Raw genomic sequence first — 21,417 nt, 5'->3', positions numbered from 1 at the left:
AGAAAAATAGTATTCTGCAGTATTGTAGTGTTGAAAACACATAGTAAGAATAAAATAGAATGTAATGAATCAAACACCGTGCATCATTATTTTATGCTTCAATGCTAGGATGTGCTTATCCCGACCACATGATCGCAAATCGGGCCGACCATGTCATTTTCAGCTGATCGGAATCTGGCGGTTAAAGATTGGGTTTTTATTTATTCAATGTCTTATTGATTTTTGTTGTAGCTTCGAAAATGAAATATAAAATGCAAACTTATTTATATTTTTGTTTTATTGCATTGGCATTAAACAAATACAGTATATTGTAAATACAACTGATTTTTATTTCCAATTAAGTTTAAAGACAGGTTGCATGCTCTTTTACTCTAAAAAGGTGCACATATATTGCAATAATTATTTTAATCACCTTACTGTGGTAGTATTCTTTATTTATTATTTTTTTACATATCACATTGTTCATTTGTCATTGAAAGGATCAGGCACAAAATGAATGTGATGGCATGTAAATACAAATCTCATCCATCATAAATGTATTTCCTAGTCAACAGCTTTTTAATGAGTAATAAAAATCAATCATCATTAAAACAGTACACATATGCAAGTGTACACTTATGTATAAAAAAGGGGAAAAAAACAATCTGACTATATGAGGACAATAATCGTTGTATTTTTAACACTGTCACAGTAATGGCCAGATGTGACCCTGCATATGTATATTTGTATATGCATACTGTATATCCAAATAGAATATGCCAAATATGCATGAGCACCAGATCAGCAGTGTCTAGTCAGCCAATCAGGTGACTCGCACGATTCCGTAGCCCTGATGAGGTATGCCATGAAGTGTTTGGGTGGGTCACAGAACTTTGACCCTGCAGTCTAGCAATTGGACTCCACTTGGTGGACGGGCGAGTAGCCGTCCTTGCTCGGAGGCGCCTTCTGATAGAGGCCGTCGGAAAAAAGGTTCTCCCGCTGGCGTTTGGGTAAATCGGCGCAAGGGGCAGTCAGGAGAGTGAAGCGCTGGGTGAGGAGAAATCAGAATCAGAATTCATGACAAAAAAAAATGGGAAAAGACCCAATACAAGAGCTGGATCCCCCAAAAATCTGTGGTGAGAAGTAAGGAAGCAAAATTATCAAGAGTCAAGATACGAGCAGTCGTTCGTGCGACTTTTTTTTTTTTTTTGCTTTGACTACTGAATGCAGTTTGGCAGATTGTAAAGAAATATTAAAAAGCTTCAATCTGTTTAATGCTACTCCCAGTAGTTTACTATCAAACTAAACATAAAACAAAGAGAACTACAAGTTCTGAATCTTATACAACTTTGTAGATAGATACAGAGCTGGGCATTTTACAAAAATTTCCCAGTCCGTTTTTTTGCCTTCCTCCTGCAGCCGGGGGTACGCTTCCGTCGTTCATTTATCCACTTTTTTTGCCTGGCCGGAACAAATACTATCGCCTAAAGGCCGGCGAGGCAATCATTCTAAACGAATGAAATCCATGAACGTTTGTAGCATTTTCCCATGTCCCTGGGCAACTTTAAACTGCTTTTTTAAAAAAAAACCATATTTTCCGCGTGTGTGTGTGTGTGTGTGTGTGTGTGTGTCATACCTGTCGTAGTGTCCCAGATGTGGAATGGAGTTTAATTGCCACCCAAAGAGGAATACACAGCATGGAGGACAGGGCAAGGATCCAGCCGATTCCGTAGCCCCACCATGGGTACACATATTCATTGTTGTATTTTAATGGGGAGTATTTGATCAAGGCAAAGGCAAATGTTCCCTAAAATGGAAAACCCAGAAAATAATAACCCATCATTGAACATCATTCGACCACCAGATGGTGCTCTCCTCTCAACAGAATAACAATGAACTGCGCATGAAGACGTCAAACCCACAAAGCAGGTCGCAGGGGTGAAAAAGAGCCAGCAGTATTTAATGACAGGGCTCGGACGATAGCCGATCATGTCCTCTATGTTGTCATAGAAATTGTCTGCACCTGTAATTGGAGGAATTTAAAAAGCGTCGATACAAGAACACCATAAAAAAAAAAAAATGCAGTCTCATTACCAATGCAGCATCCCGAAAACACACTCACCGTAAACCCATGCGATGCAAACCGTCTCGAAAATGGCCACAAAGAGCAGACACAGCCCGCTGGCTGCGTAATAGTCAAAAAGCTGGAAGATGTACATTCCTCCCTGTGGGCGACATACAGTAAGTATAATTGTTTAGTACTCAAATAATCTAAAAATAATAATCATTTGAAAAATAACATTTTCTGTTTCCAGGAATTTCCAAAAGAAACACCTGTAGTCAGTACAAAATGTTGCGGCAAGACTCGTGAATCCCAATCTCATATACAGGTATTGGATTTTTTTTTGTTTTCTTAAATATCAAACTTGTAGAAAATATACATAAAACTGAATGATCTATATTTGTATCAACCTCACAAAAATGTAAGAATTTTTTTAGTCATTTAAGATATGTTGATTTTACATATCGCTGGCGTCGGGCCAAAACCTTGTCACTTCTCAGGAGACCCCAAAACTGGCAAGTTTGTTCAATTAATAGCATTGCATCGTGAAAGAGAGCAAGCCATTTTCAACACTTTAGATTGGTCAATAATGTGTCAAAATAACACCAACGCGTGTGTACTGACCATTAGTATAGATTTTTGAAAAAATATGAAATTCACCAAATTGTGACTTGTGAGGTTTTGGCCTGACGCCAGCAAATAATACAGCACAATTGTAATATGGGAGGGCTTAATTTCATAAGCTTTGCTTCTGCCCTTTCATTTTCAACCTATACACATTTTAATTTAAAAAAAAAAAAAAGTTTATATTTTTAAATTTCCATGTGTATGACGACTGAAATAAAATGTCTTCTTCCTTCTTTTCTTGCCCTGCCGCACCCTCCGCCCTCTGGATTTTGGCCTGTTTTACTGCCGCTTCTCCTGCGTTTTCCTGTTGCCGTAAGGGTCCTGCATCCGCCGACCGGGTCAGGTTCTGGGCTCAACCACTTCCCCGGTGACGTCTAGACCAGGGGAGGTCTGAGTTTCGTGAACTTTGTGAACTTTGAACCCGCGAAGCCACTTGGAGACTCTTTATTACGGGCTATCTATCTAGATACACTTAACTTGAAACCCGAAAGTAACATTGAGTGAAGGAAATGCCCGCTGCATACAGTAATAATAGCATCTGACTGACCTCGGTGAGCATGATTAAGCCCATGAGGAAGGAGAGCACGGCCACGCCGAGGATGAAGAGCTCCCTGCGGTGTTTGCGTCGGAAGGTGGACGGATACATGTCCACCATGGCCGTCACCAGGCTTTCCACACACACAAACTGCAGCAGACATTCCAGAAATGTCAAGTAGGAAAGACAGGCGGACGCAGTGTGTCCATTTAATTCGTTGTGCGGCTCTCACTTGACTATCCAGTCCCAAAAAGACAATCATGACGAAGAAGCAACAGGCCCACAGAGGCGAGAAAGGCATCATGGACACAGCGCGTGGATAGGCGATGAAGGCCAAACCCGGACCTGCATTTTACACACACACACGTTCGTCACGTCCAAGCTGAGCTGGGAGGGCTCATGCGAAGCAGTGTTTAGCAGTTTTGACGACGGGTGAGAAACACTCACCGCATTCGGCTTTGGGAGCCTTCAAGATGACATAAAGCCCACGTTTTGGATTCCAAACGCTCATTTGAAACCGGGACCATTCTTTGAAACCCAAATTTAGGTTTGGAACTGTAGTTTGAAATCCTAGCCTTGGCTTGAAATCCCAATTTGAAAACTTAATTTATGTTTGAAACCATAAAATAGGCTTAAAAACCCCTAACAATGGCATGAAAGCCTAATTTGAGACCTAAACTTTGTTTGAAACCAACATTGGGTTTAAACCTAAATTTAAATCCTGACTGTCGTTTGAAACCCTAATACAGGCTTTGAACTGTAATTTGAAACTTAAAGCTTTGCTTGAAACCGTGATTTGAAACCCCAACCTAGGTTTGAAACACTAATGCAGGCTTGAAACCTTAATATTAGGCTTCAAACCCTGATTTGAAACCTGACCTTTATCTGAATACCCCAAGCTAGGCTTGCAACCGTAATTTGAAACCTCGACTTCAAATTGTATTTTTATCTTTATTTGAAAGCCTAAACTAGAGTAAAAGCGGAATTTAAATCCTTAATTTGAACCCTTATCTTAATTTCAAACCCAAATTTGAAATCTTAACTACTGTTTGAAACAATAGTGCAAAATTAAACCTGAATTAGAAAGCCCAAACTAGGTTTTCAACCCTACTCCTTGTTTGAAACCCTACACCAGATTTTAAACACTAGCTTTGAACCTTGGCTTGAAACGACAGTTTGAAACCCCGCGGCCACTGATCGCAACCCTTACCTTGGTTATAAACCCTCATTTCAAACCCTAACCTTTGTTGGGTTGCCTATCCTAGGCTTGAAAGCCCACATGTGGATGATTTGGCTAGATGAGGAGCTCCTAGGGAGGCACGAAGGGAACCACTGACCGGACTCGGCCACCTCCGAGATGGGAACGTCCTGTTCATACGACATGAAGCCCAAAATGGAGAAAATGGCGAAGCCTGCGACAAAACTAGTGCCGCTGTTCAGGAAGCACAGAGACAAACAATCCCTGAAAATCAAACAAAGCAACATTTGATTAAAAAAAATAATCTAAAAGCAGGGTTGCTCAGTTTTTTTTTTTTTAACTCTAACCATTATTTGAAATCCAATGTTGAAACCTTAACTCTGGCTTGAAAAACCCATTTGAGACCTCAATTTTGGATTCAAACGGTAATTTGAAACCGTAACTTTGGCTTTTAACCTGACCTTTGTTTGAAACTGTGATTTAGGTTTGAAACTCTAATTTGAAACCCTAACCTGGGTTTCGAACACCATCTCATGCTAGAAACCCTAATTCTAAAACACTAACCTTTGCTTGAATCCCTTACATTGACTTCAAACCCTAATTTGAATCCCTAAACTTTGTTTGAAACCCTACTTTGAAACTTTAACTGAAAACATTTCTTAAAACCCCAATCTGAAACCCTAAAATTGGCTTCAAACCCCAATCCGAAACTTTAATATGAAACCCTAACCTTCTATTGAAACCCCAATTTGAAACAAAAACCTTGGCTTCAAAACCTGACTTGAAACCAGTGCACTTGCATTCTGAAACTCACACCTTTTATATAATACCCTAACCTAGTCTTGAAACCAGATTTTAAAAACTTAACCTTCACTTGAAACCATAACCTAGCTTCAAACCCTATTTGAAACTGTAACCTAGGAGAAAACCCCCAATTTAAAGCCCTAACCTTGGTTTCAGACCCCAAATTTAACACTCAGCCTTGTTTGAAACTGTAATTTTTAAATCTATAACCTGTTTTTTTTAAACTCTACACTTTGCTTGAGGCCCTAATATAAATATAAATATATATATATATATATATATATATATATATATATATATATATATATATATATATATATATATATATATATATATATATATATATATATATATATATATATATATATATATATATATATATATATATATATATATATATATATATATATATATATATATATATATATATATATATATATATATATATATATATATATAAGATCGGACTTGAATCCCTGATTTCAAATCTTCATTTCAAACCCCTAACCCAGGCTACAAACCCAGACTTGGAAAGCCAGAACCCAGTCCAAAGTCCATCCAAACTTGGAGTAAGTGCCATGCTCACCTATAGCAGTTGTTGTTATACTTGTTATAACTTCCCAGTGCAGTGAGGCAACCCAGGCAGATGGCGTAGGAGAAGAAGATTTGAGTGCCGGCGTCCATCCACACCTTTTAGCACACCGAACAAACAAACACATGGTCAGAAGAAAACAGTTTCAATACAGGACATCCGTATTAAGTAAGTCATTTTTAAACCATTTTCTTTCATCACAGTCATATTTTCAAATTGAATTATTCGGGTTCGATCGATTAATCCGCTGGGTAGATTTAATAGGCTTGTTTTAGTTCCTTCAAATAAATGCTGTTTTTCCAAAAATGTTAGTGTCTAAATGATCCTCCTATTTTGGAATTTCCCATCCAATTGCACTGTAAGTCTCAGAATACCAACCTGTGGGTCAGAAAGCCGCCCCAGATCAGGGTAGAGGTAGAAGTGGATGCCCCGCGACGCTCCGGGCAGGGTGACCCCTCGGATCAACAGGATCACCAACATCACATATGGGAACGTGGCTGTAAAGTAAACCACCTGTGAAGGAATAACAATCAGTACACTCTTACAACTGCTGGAACCCAAAATGGGGCCAAGCAAATGCTGGGTTATTTAAATTGAGGATTTAAATTGAACAGGTCGGACCAAGATTTTGATCCACCAAGGGGTTAAAAGCTTCCAATACCAGAAAGTCACTCACATGGCGTGTTTGGATACGCAAGGTGTCCGTGCTCACCTTGCCAGTGGACTTGACTCCCTTCCAGATGCAGAAGTAGCAGATGATCCAGGCGACGGCCAGACAGATCACCAGGTCCCAGTTCAAAGAGCCGATGTGATCGATACCCGAGGAAATTCGCAGCACCCGGCGTCTGAAGCACACGCAAGTTGCTCCAGTCACTACTTCTCCTTACATGTCAGAGCCGTTGAAAATGGTAACCAAAAACATCTAAAACAGGGATTATCAAAATGGGGTGTGCTGGATTCTTCTGGTGGTCAATAACAGCGTTTAGTTGTATTTAACTTTACGTGCAATACAGCTTAGTGGTTTCGTCGTACAGTACAGGGACAGTTTTTATGTTCAGATTGGGCTTAAAGTTAAAAATTGTGTACTTTCGAGAACCAAAAACCTCCTTTTTGATGTGTTTTGAGACCTACTCTATTTAAATGTTAGTCACCAGAGGTGGGCATTTTACTACATTTTGCTGGTCCGTCATCCGTCAGTCCGACATTTTTCGAGACAAAACGAATTGTATTGTCAGTCCGTCAGTTAAGTCCGACGAACTCCCCACTCCAAAAAAAAAAAAAAAAAAAAACATCAGCACTTACTCCCAGAATTCGATAACCGGAGAGGTAGCGTTCTCCGGGAGGGTGACGGAGCTGTTCCTCCTCTGGAACGTCACACAGGAACCTTGAATTACAAAAGGATTCAAACGTGTCACTCCTGACAACACATTACCGGCTTGCGTTGTCCGACTGTGTCGCACGAAATGGGGGATCGCACCCGTGTTCCAGGTGTTGTTGCACGAGGCCCACGGCAGGTCCCAGGTGAAGGAGTTGGACAGGTAGAAGATGGCCCACGCTAACACGATGACGTAGTAGATGTTCAGCAGGGCCACAATCACTTGAGTGGCATAGCCCACTCCTGCAAAAAGCACACCATGCTAACCATTAGTGCTTGGACTGGTTTAAAGCGCAAGTCGACCCAAATATATAAATATTTTTTAAGAATACGTTCTATGTAGGCCCACTAGTTGAAACAAGGCAATAATTAATATGAAATATGAGTTAAGCAGCAAACTCCACCCGTTTTTAGCCATCTCAGGGTGCGGCCATTTTGTCACCTCCGTCGACTGAAAATGACATCGAAGTTGCTCAGGGCTCAGATAACGACCAATCATAGCTCAGCTTCACAAAACAGGTGAGCCATGATTGGTCCTTATCTGACAGCTGTGATGTCATTTTCAGTCGACAGAGGTGACAAAATGGCCGCCCGCTGAGATGGCTAAAAACAGGTGGATTTTGCTGCTTAACTCGTACTTCATATTAATCATATTGCCTTTTTTTTGTTTTCCTTCGTTTTATTTCTAACATATAAGGAAAAAAACAAGAAAATATAATAAGAAAAAAAAGACAACAACAACAAAAAAAGAGTCATTTAAGTGTATAAAAAAAAAGACAGACATACATTACATGTTCGAAAATGTCCTTGTTTCAACTAGTGGGCCTGCATAGAACATATTCTTGAAACATTTTTTTGCATTGACTTCCTATTTAAGAACACACCAGAACTTTTTCCCCATAGAAAGTAATCTAAAGTGACTAATTTAGCCATCCATTTTCTACAGAGGTTGTTCTCATTTTAGCCGTACGTGAGCTGGAGCCGACAGTATATCGGCAGACGTCAGTGTTTGACTTGTGTTTCCTTCTCCAGATGGATTGTTACTTGTGGGCCAATCTGTCTGGTTCCTAATGTTGATATTCAGAATGCCTTCCATTGGAAAACCAGTGGTTACCTTCAAACAAAGGGCAGATCTTCCTCCAAGAGGTGATGCCGCCTTCACTGGTGTACTGCCCCAGCGCCGTCTCCAGGAAGAAGACGGGGATGCCACAAGTAAACAGGAAGATGAGATACGGGATGAAGAAAGCACCTGGTGTGGAGCACAGCAACGTTTAAAAGACACATAGTATTAGAAATCGGCTTCTTTTTAATGCCTTTTTTTTTTTTTGTTCAGACGTCTTTGAAGTGCCCGCCCACTCGTGAAGTGTGAAATTCAACAAGTAAATCTCATTTATTGGCCCATTTCTGAGAATGCGTCTGAGTGAGCTGTTTCATACCTTCCTTACCACTCTTTCATTAAGATAATTAATTAACATCACCACCCCAACACTGACTTTCTTCACCAATAAGTTGACAGATAGTCCGGCAAAAGATCCAGAGTAAAAGAACCACTTTGCAGTGTCCACGTGAAAGGCAAAATGTAAGCAGAGCTGCAGTGATTAGATCAGCCAGGTTTACATGGAGATTTTTTTTTGTGTTTGTTTTGTTATTATGATTAAAATGATTCAGAATGAGCATCTGTGGTCACCTATGCAGACGTGCAGATCAATGTAAGCAATCACGTGATTTTATCAAGATGGAGTTCGTTAGTCTATCCGGCACAGTGGTTACGATTGTTTTCACACTTTTATCAAAGCAACAGTTTGATAAAAACAACTTACAAGTACTTTAAAACAAGCTCACGCCTAGTGTGCCCATTCTCTGTACCACTTGTCACCATTGCAAGAAATATGCTCGAAAAATATGTCTATAATTCTAGATCGTAGAGGCGTTCGATTAGAAAGACCGCAGACCACCATCTCACCTCCTCCGTTCTTGTAACAAAGATAGGGGAAACGCCACACGTTTCCCAGGCCGATAATTTCCCCGGCCACAGATAGGATAAACTCCAGCTTGCTGGCCCATTGACCCCTTTCTGTCATGTCCTCCTCTGGGCTGACCGCGATGTCAGGGGGTGTGCCGTGTCCGTTGGAGGCCTCCACCTTGATCTGCTGCGTCGTGTCACCTGGAGGAGGTAACGAGGGACAAAATTTAGCGGCACATTTGTGGCGCCGTGCTTCACTTAAAGTTGAAGTCAACCCAAACATGTTTTTTTTTTTACAAGAATATGTTCTATGCAAGCCCACTAGTTGAAACAAGGCATTCTGATAAATATCGCGTTTGTGGACTAAGAGTTGACCCACCCGTTTTTAGCCATCTCATTTTGTCACTTCTGTCGACCGAAAATGACATCACAACTGCTCAGGTCATGACCAATCACGGCTGACCTGTTTTCGGAAGCTGAGCTATGATTGGTCGTTATCTGAGCCCTGAGGGTGTGTGATGTCATGTTCACTCGACAGAAGTGACAAAATGGCCGCCCCTTGAAATGGATAAAAAAACGGGCGGATTTTGCAGCTTAGCTCATATTCCACAAACGCAATATTAATCAGAATGCTGAAAAAAAAATACAACATATTTTTGAAAAAAAAAATAGGTTTGGGTTGACTTGCGCTTTAATCAAATCAATTTGTACACGGAAGAGCCAAAAACATTCATGCTTTATCTTACTTGAATTATGAAGCTACTATAGCCCACCCTTAGATAACGGCTAAGCTAATGCTTAACTGTTTATGTAACAACCTGTATGTCACCAGAATGTACATAATTTTTGATGTTACTAATTGGTCATGCTCATTTCTGAGTTTCTAATACTTTACAGCACACACATGAAAAGTGCAGTCATGATATTGGCTTAATTGACAGTGTCCTTAATAAAAATGAGGGGATGCTTCATGAAGTATTGAGGGTAAAATATGACATAACTACTGAAATTACTACAAAAAAAACCTAACCTGGTTTGGTCATACCAAAAATATACAGCAATGACTTAAATTGAGCCCAGCAGCAATGTCTATATTCATTCTAAAATTGATTATAAGACAATTTTTAAACACGAACCAAAAGACACACTTATGATCAAGTTTCCTGACATCTTAGGCACTTACCTTTCATGACGTTGCACAAAAGGAAGCCAAAAATGAAAGGTTCAGGTTTCACTATGCAACATGCATTGAGGGGCGGGCAGCCTGAAATGAGAGTTTTTTTCCCCCTACAGCACCACAATTGGAACCAAGTCCCAAACCTTCAGTACAGCCCCTCTCGCTCCCAGTTTATCCAATTCTGCAGCACACTGGAGGTCTGTGCTGTCCCAGTGTGCGGCGCTGATTGCGTAACCTTTTGACGGACACACACGCACACGCACACACACACACACACACACACGCTGCTCCCCCCTCGGGCCTTTGTCATCTCGGAAGGATGGAGCAAAGGTTGCTCACGTTTGGCTGCTGGCAAGCCCGTGATGTATGCATTGTGTGTCAAAGCTCCACTTGGTCAATTGAAAGCCTGTGCAATTGTGTTTTCCATATTTAACCCTTACGTCACAGGTGTCAAACTCGAGGCCCGGGGGCCTTGATCTGGCCCGCCGCATCATTTTGTGTGGTCCGCGAAAGCAAATCAACTTCCACGATGCTTGCTAAAATTTGTTCCAAATTTTCAAATACGTAATAAAGAATAATGTTGAGGTGCTGCAAGCATTTTCTTGTGTTATCACAGTAACTTGAACAATAGTTGGACAAACGATTATTCTTGACTTCTGATTTCGAAATTAGTTATCCAACAAATTTTTGTGCACTGTATATGTAATAATACAAGATGATTAATCAATTATGATGCTTTCACAGTCATAAAATCCCTCCGAGGGAAACTGCAGTTACCCCGTTTGCCCTACATGGTAATGGTTGGAATCTTAAAACTGTACATGGCATAAATGGGACAGTGGTGATGGTCTTCAAGGGGGAACTCGAAACTGTCGGGAACTGTCGTGTCGCCAACACATTTGTACAGGATCTGGCAGAAACATGCATCTGTTGGTCTTCAAAAGACCCCGAGCGAATATTGAAACAGGAAGCCCGACAGTTTATACTGGTCAGCTTGAAAAGCCCCAGAGAACTGTCTGTGTTAGCGCCACATTTGCAAACATTCCTGCAGAAACAAGGTCTCGGGCTATTGATCTTTAACTCATTCACTGCCAGACATTTTCAGACCCTCTTTTACCCTATCGTTTGAAAAAAAAAAAAAAAAATAAAAAATATAATTACGTTCCTGGGATTGAATGGCTGGACTATGAAAATACATATAAATTCGTCAATGGGAGTGAATGATTTAAAGGGTCACGCAAAATCTTGAAACAGCGAAAGAGTGAAAACATAAGCAACTGATTGATTAAACTTGAATTAATAGTATATGTTATTATCCCAAAAAATGAGTGATTCATAACACTTTCCATTTTCTTAAAACATTAACAATAAATCATCCATTGACAGACAGGCTATTGATATGTTTTGAAAAGCTCCGTAGTTCGTAATTTGATGCAGACAATCATTATGAGCATTTTCTTGGCCCAGAAAGACTCAGAAAACCATCTAGTAGATTTGCATGGAAAATAAACAGTATGGAAGGGTTAAACAGTCTTTTCCCCAACTGAATTTCAGTCAAATATCCACTATAGTGAAACAACACATGATGGAGCCTCTAAAGGGAACAGAAAAAAAAGGGTTTCTTTTCCCTCAACCAAATTCCTTCCTCACAGACCATTCAGAATGTTTTTTTCCCACCACGGGGGTCCAGAATGGTGGGCTTCATGGCATTTGTCACCCACCCAAAGGTCTGTTTGGAGGTGAGGAGAATGGGTCGAGGCCGTGTGGTAGGGGTGGGCGAAATCTACACTTGCTTCACAGAACAATTATGGATAGACAGCGTTTGTGAACAAGAGCTCTTGTTTGTATTATCAATTGCTTAATACAAAACATAACGATGTTCTATGGCAATATTTAACAATGAAGACCTAAAAATTATGTCTAGACTTCTATTGATTTTTGGTAATATTTATGTCATTTAAATGTCTCCTACTATTCCATAATGATATGACATATGACATTTTGAGCTGCAATAAGTACTGGTGTACCACTGCCAACTACTAGAGCGATCAGAATGAGAAAAGGGTGTTAACTACATCAACCACAATGGGAAATCAATTTATTTGATATGTGATACACAAGTGTCACACGGCGAGAGAGAAAAAACAAGATGTCGTCATGACAACACCCATTCTCATACATTGGACACCGTATTCAGAATAAAATTGAATAACAAAGCTGCAACTTACCGAATAGTGCATATTCCCATTTGTTCATCACTGTGATATGTAGACTTGTGACTTTATTCATGTTTGGGTGTATCCTGGCGTCACACTAATAAGCCGTCGTAGTTTGTGCAACAACATGCCTCGGGAATACAGGCTAGTTATGAATGATGCGGACTACAAGCGTGTAAAATGAATGTTAACCGAACATCCAGGCTGTCACGTTTGACTTGCTCGCTGCGTGCGCGTGCGTTCATATTTGTTGGTTCAACTCGGCGACTGTTTTCTGAGTGTGTGTTCAAGCTTTTGTTGAGCGTGCTTGCGCGGTCGCCAAGTTTTCCTCGTAATCCATATGGCTCGTGGTGCAACAGAGTTGCTCTTCACGGTGACCGTTTCGGCACATCTAACAATGTTATTCCCACCGACGTCAGTCTTGTCAAGCTCAAACCATTTACAGACTACGGACGACGTGGACTCGCACGTTACTATGAATCCCCGCTGGACACTCCTCCATACTTGAGCGGACAGAGTCACGTGACTTGGTCCTATCCGCTGATTCGGCGAATGATTATCACTTCCTCCTCCTCTGCCGTCAATGCACCCTGATTTTCAGCATTTCCTCATACTTTGCGGCCATCGACTGACTCGATGCTTTTCGAGGCAGTATTAATACTCGATAATATAATATTACACATCGGTGTGAAAGCAAGATTGACGATGATATCGACAACGATCGCCCACCCCTACCGTGTGGTTCTGTTTGCAACCCCCACCTAAAATCAAATTATAATTCCAGACACAGTCACGTTTGCTTTCAGATGCAATGGGGTCTGATTTAAAAATCTGAATCACTGGTTTTGGCCCAATCATTCGATTTTAGACTCTGGGGGCGCTGTAGTGACTGGCAGCATTTGTTTTGGTACCTTGCTAGGTTTGAAAACACACACTAATTTATTTACACCACTTAACATACATACAGAACAACATACACAGTAACTGGGGCCGGACCTGGTGTGTGATGTCGACGAGTTCGCGTGAGTGCCTGTGAGAACAGCAGCTCACATTAGAAGTTGGAATGCCATAGGAAATGACTTAATTAGTCTTTATTTACAACAATAAATAATGTACATATTTATGGCAATGATGTATTGAAGCTCTTCCGCTCGATGGCAGAAGGTACATATTTCACCTGATTGTCAGTTGCCACTCATTCAACAGAAGAAGTCATGGCAAGCCCAAATTGAGTACATTTTTAGGAATGTCTATTTAGTAGCGTGCTGTGATGTTTTCTAATGTAAAACATGCTCAGTAAAGGATGAGGCAATCTGCCCTAGTTTTCAGACCCTTTTTTTTTAATCCTTACCACGTGAATTAAAAAAATATATATGTATAAATACTATGGGCATGTGAAGCCCTTTGAGGCTTTCCTGTGATTAAGCGCTATAGATATAAATTTGACTTGACTTAATAGTCTTTTTCTTAAAACGTCCCTTGAATGATCTTGCAAACTATTATATTCATGCTTACAGTCAGAGCTGGGAATCACCTCACCGTCACCGAGTTCCCGTCTACATATTCAAACGACCCACGTTGTCCCCAGTCCGTCTCTCGTCAGCGACGGCCAATGGGCATCCAGAGTGTAATCTTCACGTCACACGCAGGCGCCGCACGAGCAGACACGCCGCCAAACAAAAACAACTGACAAACACACACGCATAGCGTGGTGATCCGTGAAATAAAAACAATATGGGGCACGTCATGGCGTCCGTGGGACCGCAAGATACACAACACTGTTTTATTGATTTATTTTTTTTCTTACTCGGCCGCGTGTCAGGAGTGCGCCACCTGCGTGTGACCGGTTAAGTTCCTTCTCGACGCCGTTTGGCTGACTCGGACTGACTGGGACTCACAGACATTTTCAGACCCTTTTTTACCCTAACGTTTGAAAGAACTTGAAAAAAAATTTATAAATAAATTCCTGGGATTGAATGGCTGGACTGTGAAAGGATAATTAAATTTGTCAATGGCAGTGAATGAGTTAAATATGCAGACGGGAAACTCGGTGGTGGTTAGGCTCAGCTCAGCTCTGCTTACCAGTTATAATTGGAGATACATAGTCTGTGAAATTGACGTTTGGATACACGAGGGCAATTAGTGACCCCCAGTGGTTATTATAAACATATGCTTGACAGCCACTTTAATAGGTACACCTGCCATGAGATCTAATATGAGAACTGTATCCCAAATTCTCTGTAATGCCCACTTTTGATTGTCAGAGAGGCATTCATTTGTCTAATTCATTGACAAGCTGTATTTAGCTATAAAGCATCCCGACTTGCACCGGCTCTCACTCGAGATTGTGTCCGCCATCACGTCACAGTGCCAAGAAGTCATCGCCCGGAGTCCATTGTTTTTATTTCCAACTGAGCCACATTACTTACAATAAGTGATAAGTTAGTATTCATCATGAAACGGGTACTCCGGATGGTCGCTCCACCTGTGTCAGGACAGGACAAGAGCATGTTACTCCGCACAATGAAAGAGTAGACGGCAAAGTTAATGTTTCTTACATGAGCAGCTCCACAAAGCGAATGTTCTTGTTCAGCCCTTCAATGGCTTTCATTTCGTCTTCGGTGAGTGAAAAGTCAAATATCTGTCATGAGAAAGTTGAAATGCACAGTCCTCAATGTAGTCCGCCTTCCAATTGGTGATGATTACGTTTATTTAGGTAGCGGTAGTGTATGTTTCGGTCTCGAGTAACGCCGCGACATGCGCACTGGCCTGGAAGTTGTGTTTGATGCGCCGTGGGTTGAAGCTCTTGGGAATGACCACCACTCCCCTTTGCACGTTGAAGCGCAGAGCCACCTGTGCACTGCTCTTGTTGTACTTCTTCCCGATGGACACGAGCAGCTCGTCCTCCAACATGGGAGGACATTTGACATTGACCCTGTTTATGAGAATAAAGCTCACCGTTGATGTGGGATCGGTTGGAAACAACGACGTGAGAGATGTTGAGGTCTGTAGTGCAATGCGCGTAAACGACATGGGCCAAGTCTAATGCCTAGCCGTTTGGACCAGGGTAAATAATAGTTTTGGATTGTTCAGAATCGCTCTTGTGAAAATTACATCACGGTGCCGAAGAGCTCAGGTAACCTGTTTTCTGGGTTTGGCCATGTGACATTCGCAAGCTAAGCCCTTCGGCACTGTGTTGTCATTTGGAGTTGACAACAAGTGGCAAAATGGCCGCTCCCGCAGATGGATAAAAGCGGGTGGATTTTTACTGCTTGATTCATATTCCACAAATGCAATATATTAATCAGAATGCTGTGTTTAGACCAGGGGGGCACAGAGAACATATAACGAACATATAAAGAAAATGTTTGGCTTGACTTGCGCTTTAAATCCAAAGAGTTTAACATACTTTTTTTTTTTCCTACTTGGGTGAGGTTAATATGGAACATTCCTGAAATGGTTCAGGTCCTACTTGGAGGAAAGGAGTTACTTTGTGGACTGTTGGAAGTTTTGAATATGATCGAATGGCTTTGACATGTGGAGTCCCTCAAGGGTCAGTCCTTGGACCCCTTTTGTTCACTTTGAATATGCCACCTTTAGGGGCAAACGTGTCAGAACGCTAATGTTGGCTATCATGATTATGAAGATGACACACAGCCATATTCATCAATGTCCCCAAAACGACAGCAGTTCAATCATCATATCGTGTCACTGTCCAAAGCGAATTCACAACTGGATGAACCGTAACTTTCTTCAGCCAAACCGAAAAACGTTAACTGTTGTGTTTGTACAAGCCTGTAAGTGTTGTTTCCTTCCTTGTGTTAAACACATAGAATTGCCTTGTGTATGAAATGTGCTATGAATAAAGCTGCCTTGCCTTTTTCTTGCAACTGTATATAAGCTAGCAATAAAACGTCTCTGCACATACCAGGATGCATCTCTGGAGGAACCGAGCGGGCAGTAGCCGACAATAACAATGCCATTTTGACGGCAATAGTCCAAAAGTTTGAGCTGTGTGAAGTAAGGATGACATTCCACCTGGCCAACAAGACACAACACTATGTTACTGAGCTATCGTAATTTTTTTTTTTCTGAATGACACACACACCCAAAAAATATTCAGACTTTATGAGTACGAAACAGAAAAAAAGACATTTTTTGTGGCACCTGGTTGGATACGGGCTTGTGTCTGAGGCCGGGTTTGTTGAGTATCAGTTCAAGTTGTCTGCGGTTGAAGTTGGACACTCCCAGAGACTTGACAAGGCCTGCGTCGACACATGCCTCTAAAGCCTAAACAAGAAATTATAATTACCAATTGCTACGACTTCTGAAGAAGAAAAAGGGGGAATTACACGTTGCGTAAACAAGATTCAAGACACACAAAAAGCTAACAATCAACTAAAAGGCGATCTGTGCGTGGGGGCTCGATTGAAGAAGGTTCCATACCTCCCATGTTGCACAGAGGTCTGTGTGGTGGTAGATGTATTTCCCATTCTGGTCTTGAGGGTAGAATTCATTCCCTGGCTGAAAAGCAAGCACAATTCACATCAGTCATTTAAAATAAAGAGTCGCGCAAAAATACATACTGAAGCGCGGAGAAGTTATTTGATGCGGAGCAGTTTCACTCCACCGCAAACTACAACCATAATAATAAAAACAGACAGTCATTTTTATCACAACTTTTATATTGGCTGTCCTTATATTGTGGATGTGCACCTAATGCTGTGAGATTAGGCATGTATTTAAAGCCCAAATGTGAAGTCATTTCAGAAAATGCCAAATGAAATCGAAGTAATGAAACATTCAAAAACTAAAGCCTGAAAAAAAATCATTTCGATTTCGTATATTTGACAAAATCAGCGGTTTTTTTCCCGAAGTGACGAGCTGGAAACCGGAAGTGCGACGTCATTGTATGAACGGCGATGGCAGCGCTCAATGGGGAAAGTGGACAAAGCCCCTCAGAAAGCGATTATTTCAAACTTATCTGAGGGGATTCAGGTATTTGAAGAGGCGCAGCAAGAGGAGGTTGTTGGCATAATACGTGTTGGACCGTATACATATGAGCAAGATGCTGCAGGATGACGAAAATGTTGCGCCCCAACGACCGGACATGGAGTGGAGACTAGACCCACCTACATTGGAAGAATCGTAAGCTAAATAGGCTACGATTATTAGCCTAGCATTATTGTTTGAAATTCGATGCCGTGCCGTGCTGGAAATTATGCAGGACGAGATAACCTATTTGTTCCATATGGTCCCTAGCACTGAGATCCACGCGTCAAAGGCAAAGGACGTGGCATGTTCATTCATTAACAAAGTCACGCCAGCTCACGCGTTGAGCGTTGGCTCCCTCCGGTGGCCGGATTATTTTTTTTTTCTTTCCCCCCCCCCAATTGTGTCACGGGTTGAAATACCGCTCTCTACCTGCCGGTCGGGAGTTGTGGATGAGACGTTTTGTTTCAAGTGTTTATTGCTGAATTGAACGGGTATGCAGTTGAACGGTTTCGATGTTGCTTGTGACGAATCTGCGGACATGAAAAACAAAATTGCTCGAACGGCCACGGATGTAATCGGGAGCTAGTTAATGTGGAAGCCAGTTGAACTGTGACACAACCTGGTCCATTTACGTGCCCTATTCTTATCTTTTGGCCACTTTAACCGTTGGCCTGAACGTGAACAATGCATCGGCACACGCCGCTGAGGCATTTCGCCGAAAAACGTGATGGGACTGGCAGGAAAGAGCAGCAAACGTGACAGTAAACAATGCAGTACAATGGGTGACTGGCGACTCGATGCCTTCTAGTGACGTCACTCGGTGAAGATTATCAGACGTTGCTGATCATTTGCATTTTCGTTGTTAAGCGCGTTGCTCTGGGTCTCATTTTCAATCTGGGTGGCTTGCGTCATTAAAAAGAAAAACAAAAGTAGGCTTAACTCATTCATCGCCAGACATTTTCAGACCCTCTTTTACCCTAAGGGTTGGAAAAAAAAATTGGAAAAAATCGAAATAATTTCCTGGGATTGAATGACTGCACTGTGAAAAGACATATAAATTCGTCTTTGGCAGTGAATGAGTTCAAATAGTTTTAGCCGTCAATAGATGGTTGGCCAAGTTTACTTCACACTAGGTCTTTAAAGGATAGAGTGAGTGTGCTGGCAACCTTAAAGGCCATCGGAAGTTCGATGATATAGAGATCCACGTAGTCCAGTTTGAGTGCCTGCAGGCTCCTCTCCAAGGTCGGTCTCACTAGCTCTGGTGGATGGAAGGTATTCCAGAGCTGGAGAATTACATTGCACCACACGTTTTGATCACGAATGCGTCAAAGTCAAACGAAAACAACGGACTAAAATGACCTTCCCGCAGTAAAAGATGTCCTCTCTTCTCACAGTTCCATCAGCAATCTTCTCCCCGATGGCTTGACCCACCTCGTGCTCGTTGAAATACACCAAAGCGCCATCGAAGTGCCTGTAGCCCACATCGATGGCCTGCTTGACACATTCCAAAGCTGTACCCTTTGGTGTCTACGAGGTGAGGGCGAGGGAGGGCAAAAAAAAAAAACATAAATAATTTAAAAAAAAAGCACATTTGAGTCCTTTCTGGCTTGTTATCAAAAATCCAAACACTCGGGTGTCCTTCCGCTCACCGTTCGAGGGTCTCCATATGTGCCCAATCCCAGCAGTGGCATTTGGTTGCCATCCCTCAGGGGGATCCTGTGGTTCCCTGCGGTCGGGTTCATTGCCTTGCTTGCTGCTGAGGATCCATTAACGCGTGCGCTTTCATAACCCCTCGTAGTTGATTGAGTGCGGGCGGACGGACCTTGAACCTAACCTTGAACCCCCCCCCCCATGTGTTTATTTGCACACACGATAAGGTTGAACTTTAATGGCGCTTGCGTCGTAAAAAAAGGCCGCATGGCAGCATAACGATGGCAGAAATATCGGGAAAATGCGGCCCCCGGTGGCTGTGAGGACTGTGTGGATTACACACCCTCACCGTAGAATATAATTTTACAGGTTTGATGTCTTTCAAGAATTAGTATTGGATCACTGCGCAGTTGAGACCTCAAAGTAAAAGCAGCGAAGATGCGGCCAACACTCGCTGAGACACTTTTTGATCACGTCTCCCCGTTCAGGTTGTTTAGTCTAGTTCAGAGTGTGTTTTTGTTCCGACTCAAAGGATAACGCTGACGTGGATCCAAAACATTGTTTGACAGTATAAATAAAGATGGGACCAAGCTGTTACAACTGTATGAAGCAACTGACGAACATCGCCATAGCAACAATGCGGCTCGCCTTTTAAACTCATTTCAGTGAGATATGCCTTATCCAGCCACCTGATAAAACTTTTGGTTGATCTGCACAACCCACTGAAATCCACCGCAAGAGCTGTATGAAAAACTTAAACACGGTTTGTCCCTGGTGGTAAATTATTACCTTGATGGCAGTGTTAAAAAAAAAGAAAAAAAAGAAAAAAAAAAAGGATTATTTGTTAGTTTTGATACAGATCTTGTATCGGATCTCATCTGTGTTGTCTTTTACCAGCGGAAACTTTCCGACCAAATTTACCTCGCTGTTGTCTGCCACAATTTGCAGTTCTATGACGAAAAGGGGTGGGGGAAAAAAAAAAAATCAAAGCAGTACCGTCTGCCTGTGAAGTTTCTTGTATTCTCTCCCCCATTCTAAATACTGGAGCTAAGTGACAATAAGAGGCTAGTTTCTAAAAAGGGAACTCATCAGCTTTTGGCAAAGATGAATTGGTTGGATGTGCGCTGCCACAGCACCGCAGTGGTAGACATCAGGGTCATATTTGGTAAGTGCGCAGTACAACAATAACGTCCTACTTTTAGTTACTTGTGCAACAATCGTTCAAGTCTGATAAGCGCATCCCAGTGGAATGCATGCACTTATCGTTCTTTGAACGCAGTAACATTTTGAATTTCAGCGAATCTGGACGAAAATACCAGGAAACTTTATCAGCGACACAAACAAGGCAGAGAAACTTGTCGGCCATTTTTACCAGATTACTGGTGACGCTTTCAAGTTCCCACTAAATGAATAAACAACTTTGGTCACACTTTGCATCACTTTAATGGCCACTTGGAGGTAGTATAAGATGAAGAACGCACATGGAGACGGTCACAGCTCCTCACTACGGCACTAATACTAGACATTTTTTGCAGAGGATAAAGAATATATAACTGTACATTGTCTGTCTACATGTGTTGCTACACTGTTTCGTGTTCAATTATCAGTTACTTAAAGGCTTTGAACACAGAAACATATCCGCTAGCCCCACAGTTTCCTATTGTGTTCGTATTAAGCTAGCGGGGGTATTTCTAAGGCAAAATTATGAGGTTGTTTTAAATACCAAACATGGAATTATTTTTGCTTTAGAGTTAGTTGAACAGTTAACGTCAACTGGGAGTGGCAATAAACATCTTGATGGCTCTTTTGGGAATGATAATGTGAACTTTTGCACTTTTAACTCCCCTCTGCCGTCCTGTGATGCGATTGTCCCCCTTTAACAGAAAGTTAGGATGCCAATTATGTTCCGGCGGGATGCCGTGTCACTGTGTGAAAGACTTGGCATTGTCCTGCTTTGCTGCCTTTTGTGTGAAAAGCAAAGACGGACAAATCTCTCTGTGTGAAAGAGGTTACAACAGACTCGAGGTGGACGGCAACAATTGTATTTGTTTCAAGCCAGTATCATCAAAAGAATTTGAATAATATTACCACATAGATACACTTCAGACCTTTCAGAACAATAACACCAGCTATCCAAACACCCCAAATCTGGCAAAAGTTCATTCTACGTCCAAGTCTGCTTTGTCAACAGCAACTTAACGTCTTGTTCCCTTTCCAACAACTTCCTGCAAGTGCTTGCGCAAC

The 21,417-nt window shown here is 41.6% G+C and overlaps 2 protein-coding genes across 6 annotated transcripts in view; both read right to left on the bottom strand.

Annotated features, from left to right (window-relative positions):
• Positions 1-413: 413 nt before the first annotated feature.
• slc6a13 (solute carrier family 6 member 13) overlaps positions 414-21,417 on the bottom strand; it is a 121,860-nt gene continuing 100,856 nt past the window's right edge. For 2 of the 5 annotated variants that reach the window (XM_086028116.1, XM_086028117.1), the window contains exons 3-15: positions 9,136-9,336; positions 8,287-8,421; positions 7,100-7,415; positions 6,510-6,642; positions 6,176-6,310; positions 5,792-5,895; positions 4,541-4,665; positions 3,436-3,548; positions 3,216-3,353; positions 2,102-2,204; positions 1,902-2,002; positions 1,616-1,786; positions 414-1,026 (exon numbers count right to left, since the gene is read on the bottom strand). In XM_086028116.1, coding sequence (XP_085884242.1) covers positions 886-1,026; positions 1,616-1,786; positions 1,902-2,002; positions 2,102-2,204; positions 3,216-3,353; positions 3,436-3,548; positions 4,541-4,665; positions 5,792-5,895; positions 6,176-6,310; positions 6,510-6,642; positions 7,100-7,415; positions 8,287-8,421; positions 9,136-9,253 — 1,833 coding nt within the window. In that variant the 5' untranslated portion in view covers positions 9,254-9,336 and the 3' untranslated portion in view covers positions 414-885. Of the gene's footprint in view, positions 1,027-1,615; positions 1,787-1,901; positions 2,003-2,101; positions 2,205-3,215; positions 3,354-3,435; positions 3,549-4,540; positions 4,666-5,791; positions 5,896-6,175; positions 6,311-6,509; positions 6,643-7,099; positions 7,416-8,286; positions 8,422-9,135; positions 9,337-10,318; positions 10,692-12,540; positions 13,266-21,417 lie in introns of those variants that run through there. The other 3 variants (XM_086028115.1, XM_086028113.1, XM_086028114.1) reach the window with 3 other exon arrangements.
• Positions 14,907-19,341, bottom strand: LOC147149164 (aldo-keto reductase family 1 member D1-like). The gene is made up of 9 exons (XM_086028119.1): positions 19,173-19,341; positions 18,883-19,050; positions 18,690-18,806; positions 16,975-17,052; positions 16,696-16,818; positions 16,457-16,566; positions 15,298-15,463; positions 15,087-15,169; positions 14,907-15,013 (listed from the first exon to the last, which is right to left on the bottom strand). Exons 1-9 carry the CDS (start codon positions 19,263-19,265, stop codon positions 14,971-14,973), a joined length of 981 nt encoding a protein of 326 aa, XP_085884245.1. The 5' UTR covers positions 19,266-19,341; the 3' UTR covers positions 14,907-14,970.

The sequence above is a fragment of the Filicampus tigris genome, chromosome 4 (assembly GCF_054856515.1).
Source record: "Filicampus tigris isolate MCC_2025a chromosome 4, RoL_Ftig_1.0, whole genome shotgun sequence".
Classification (NCBI taxonomy): domain Eukaryota; kingdom Metazoa; phylum Chordata; class Actinopteri; order Syngnathiformes; family Syngnathidae; genus Filicampus; species Filicampus tigris.
Note: the sequence above shows the minus strand (reverse complement) of the source record. Positions and strands in the feature narration are given on the sequence as shown.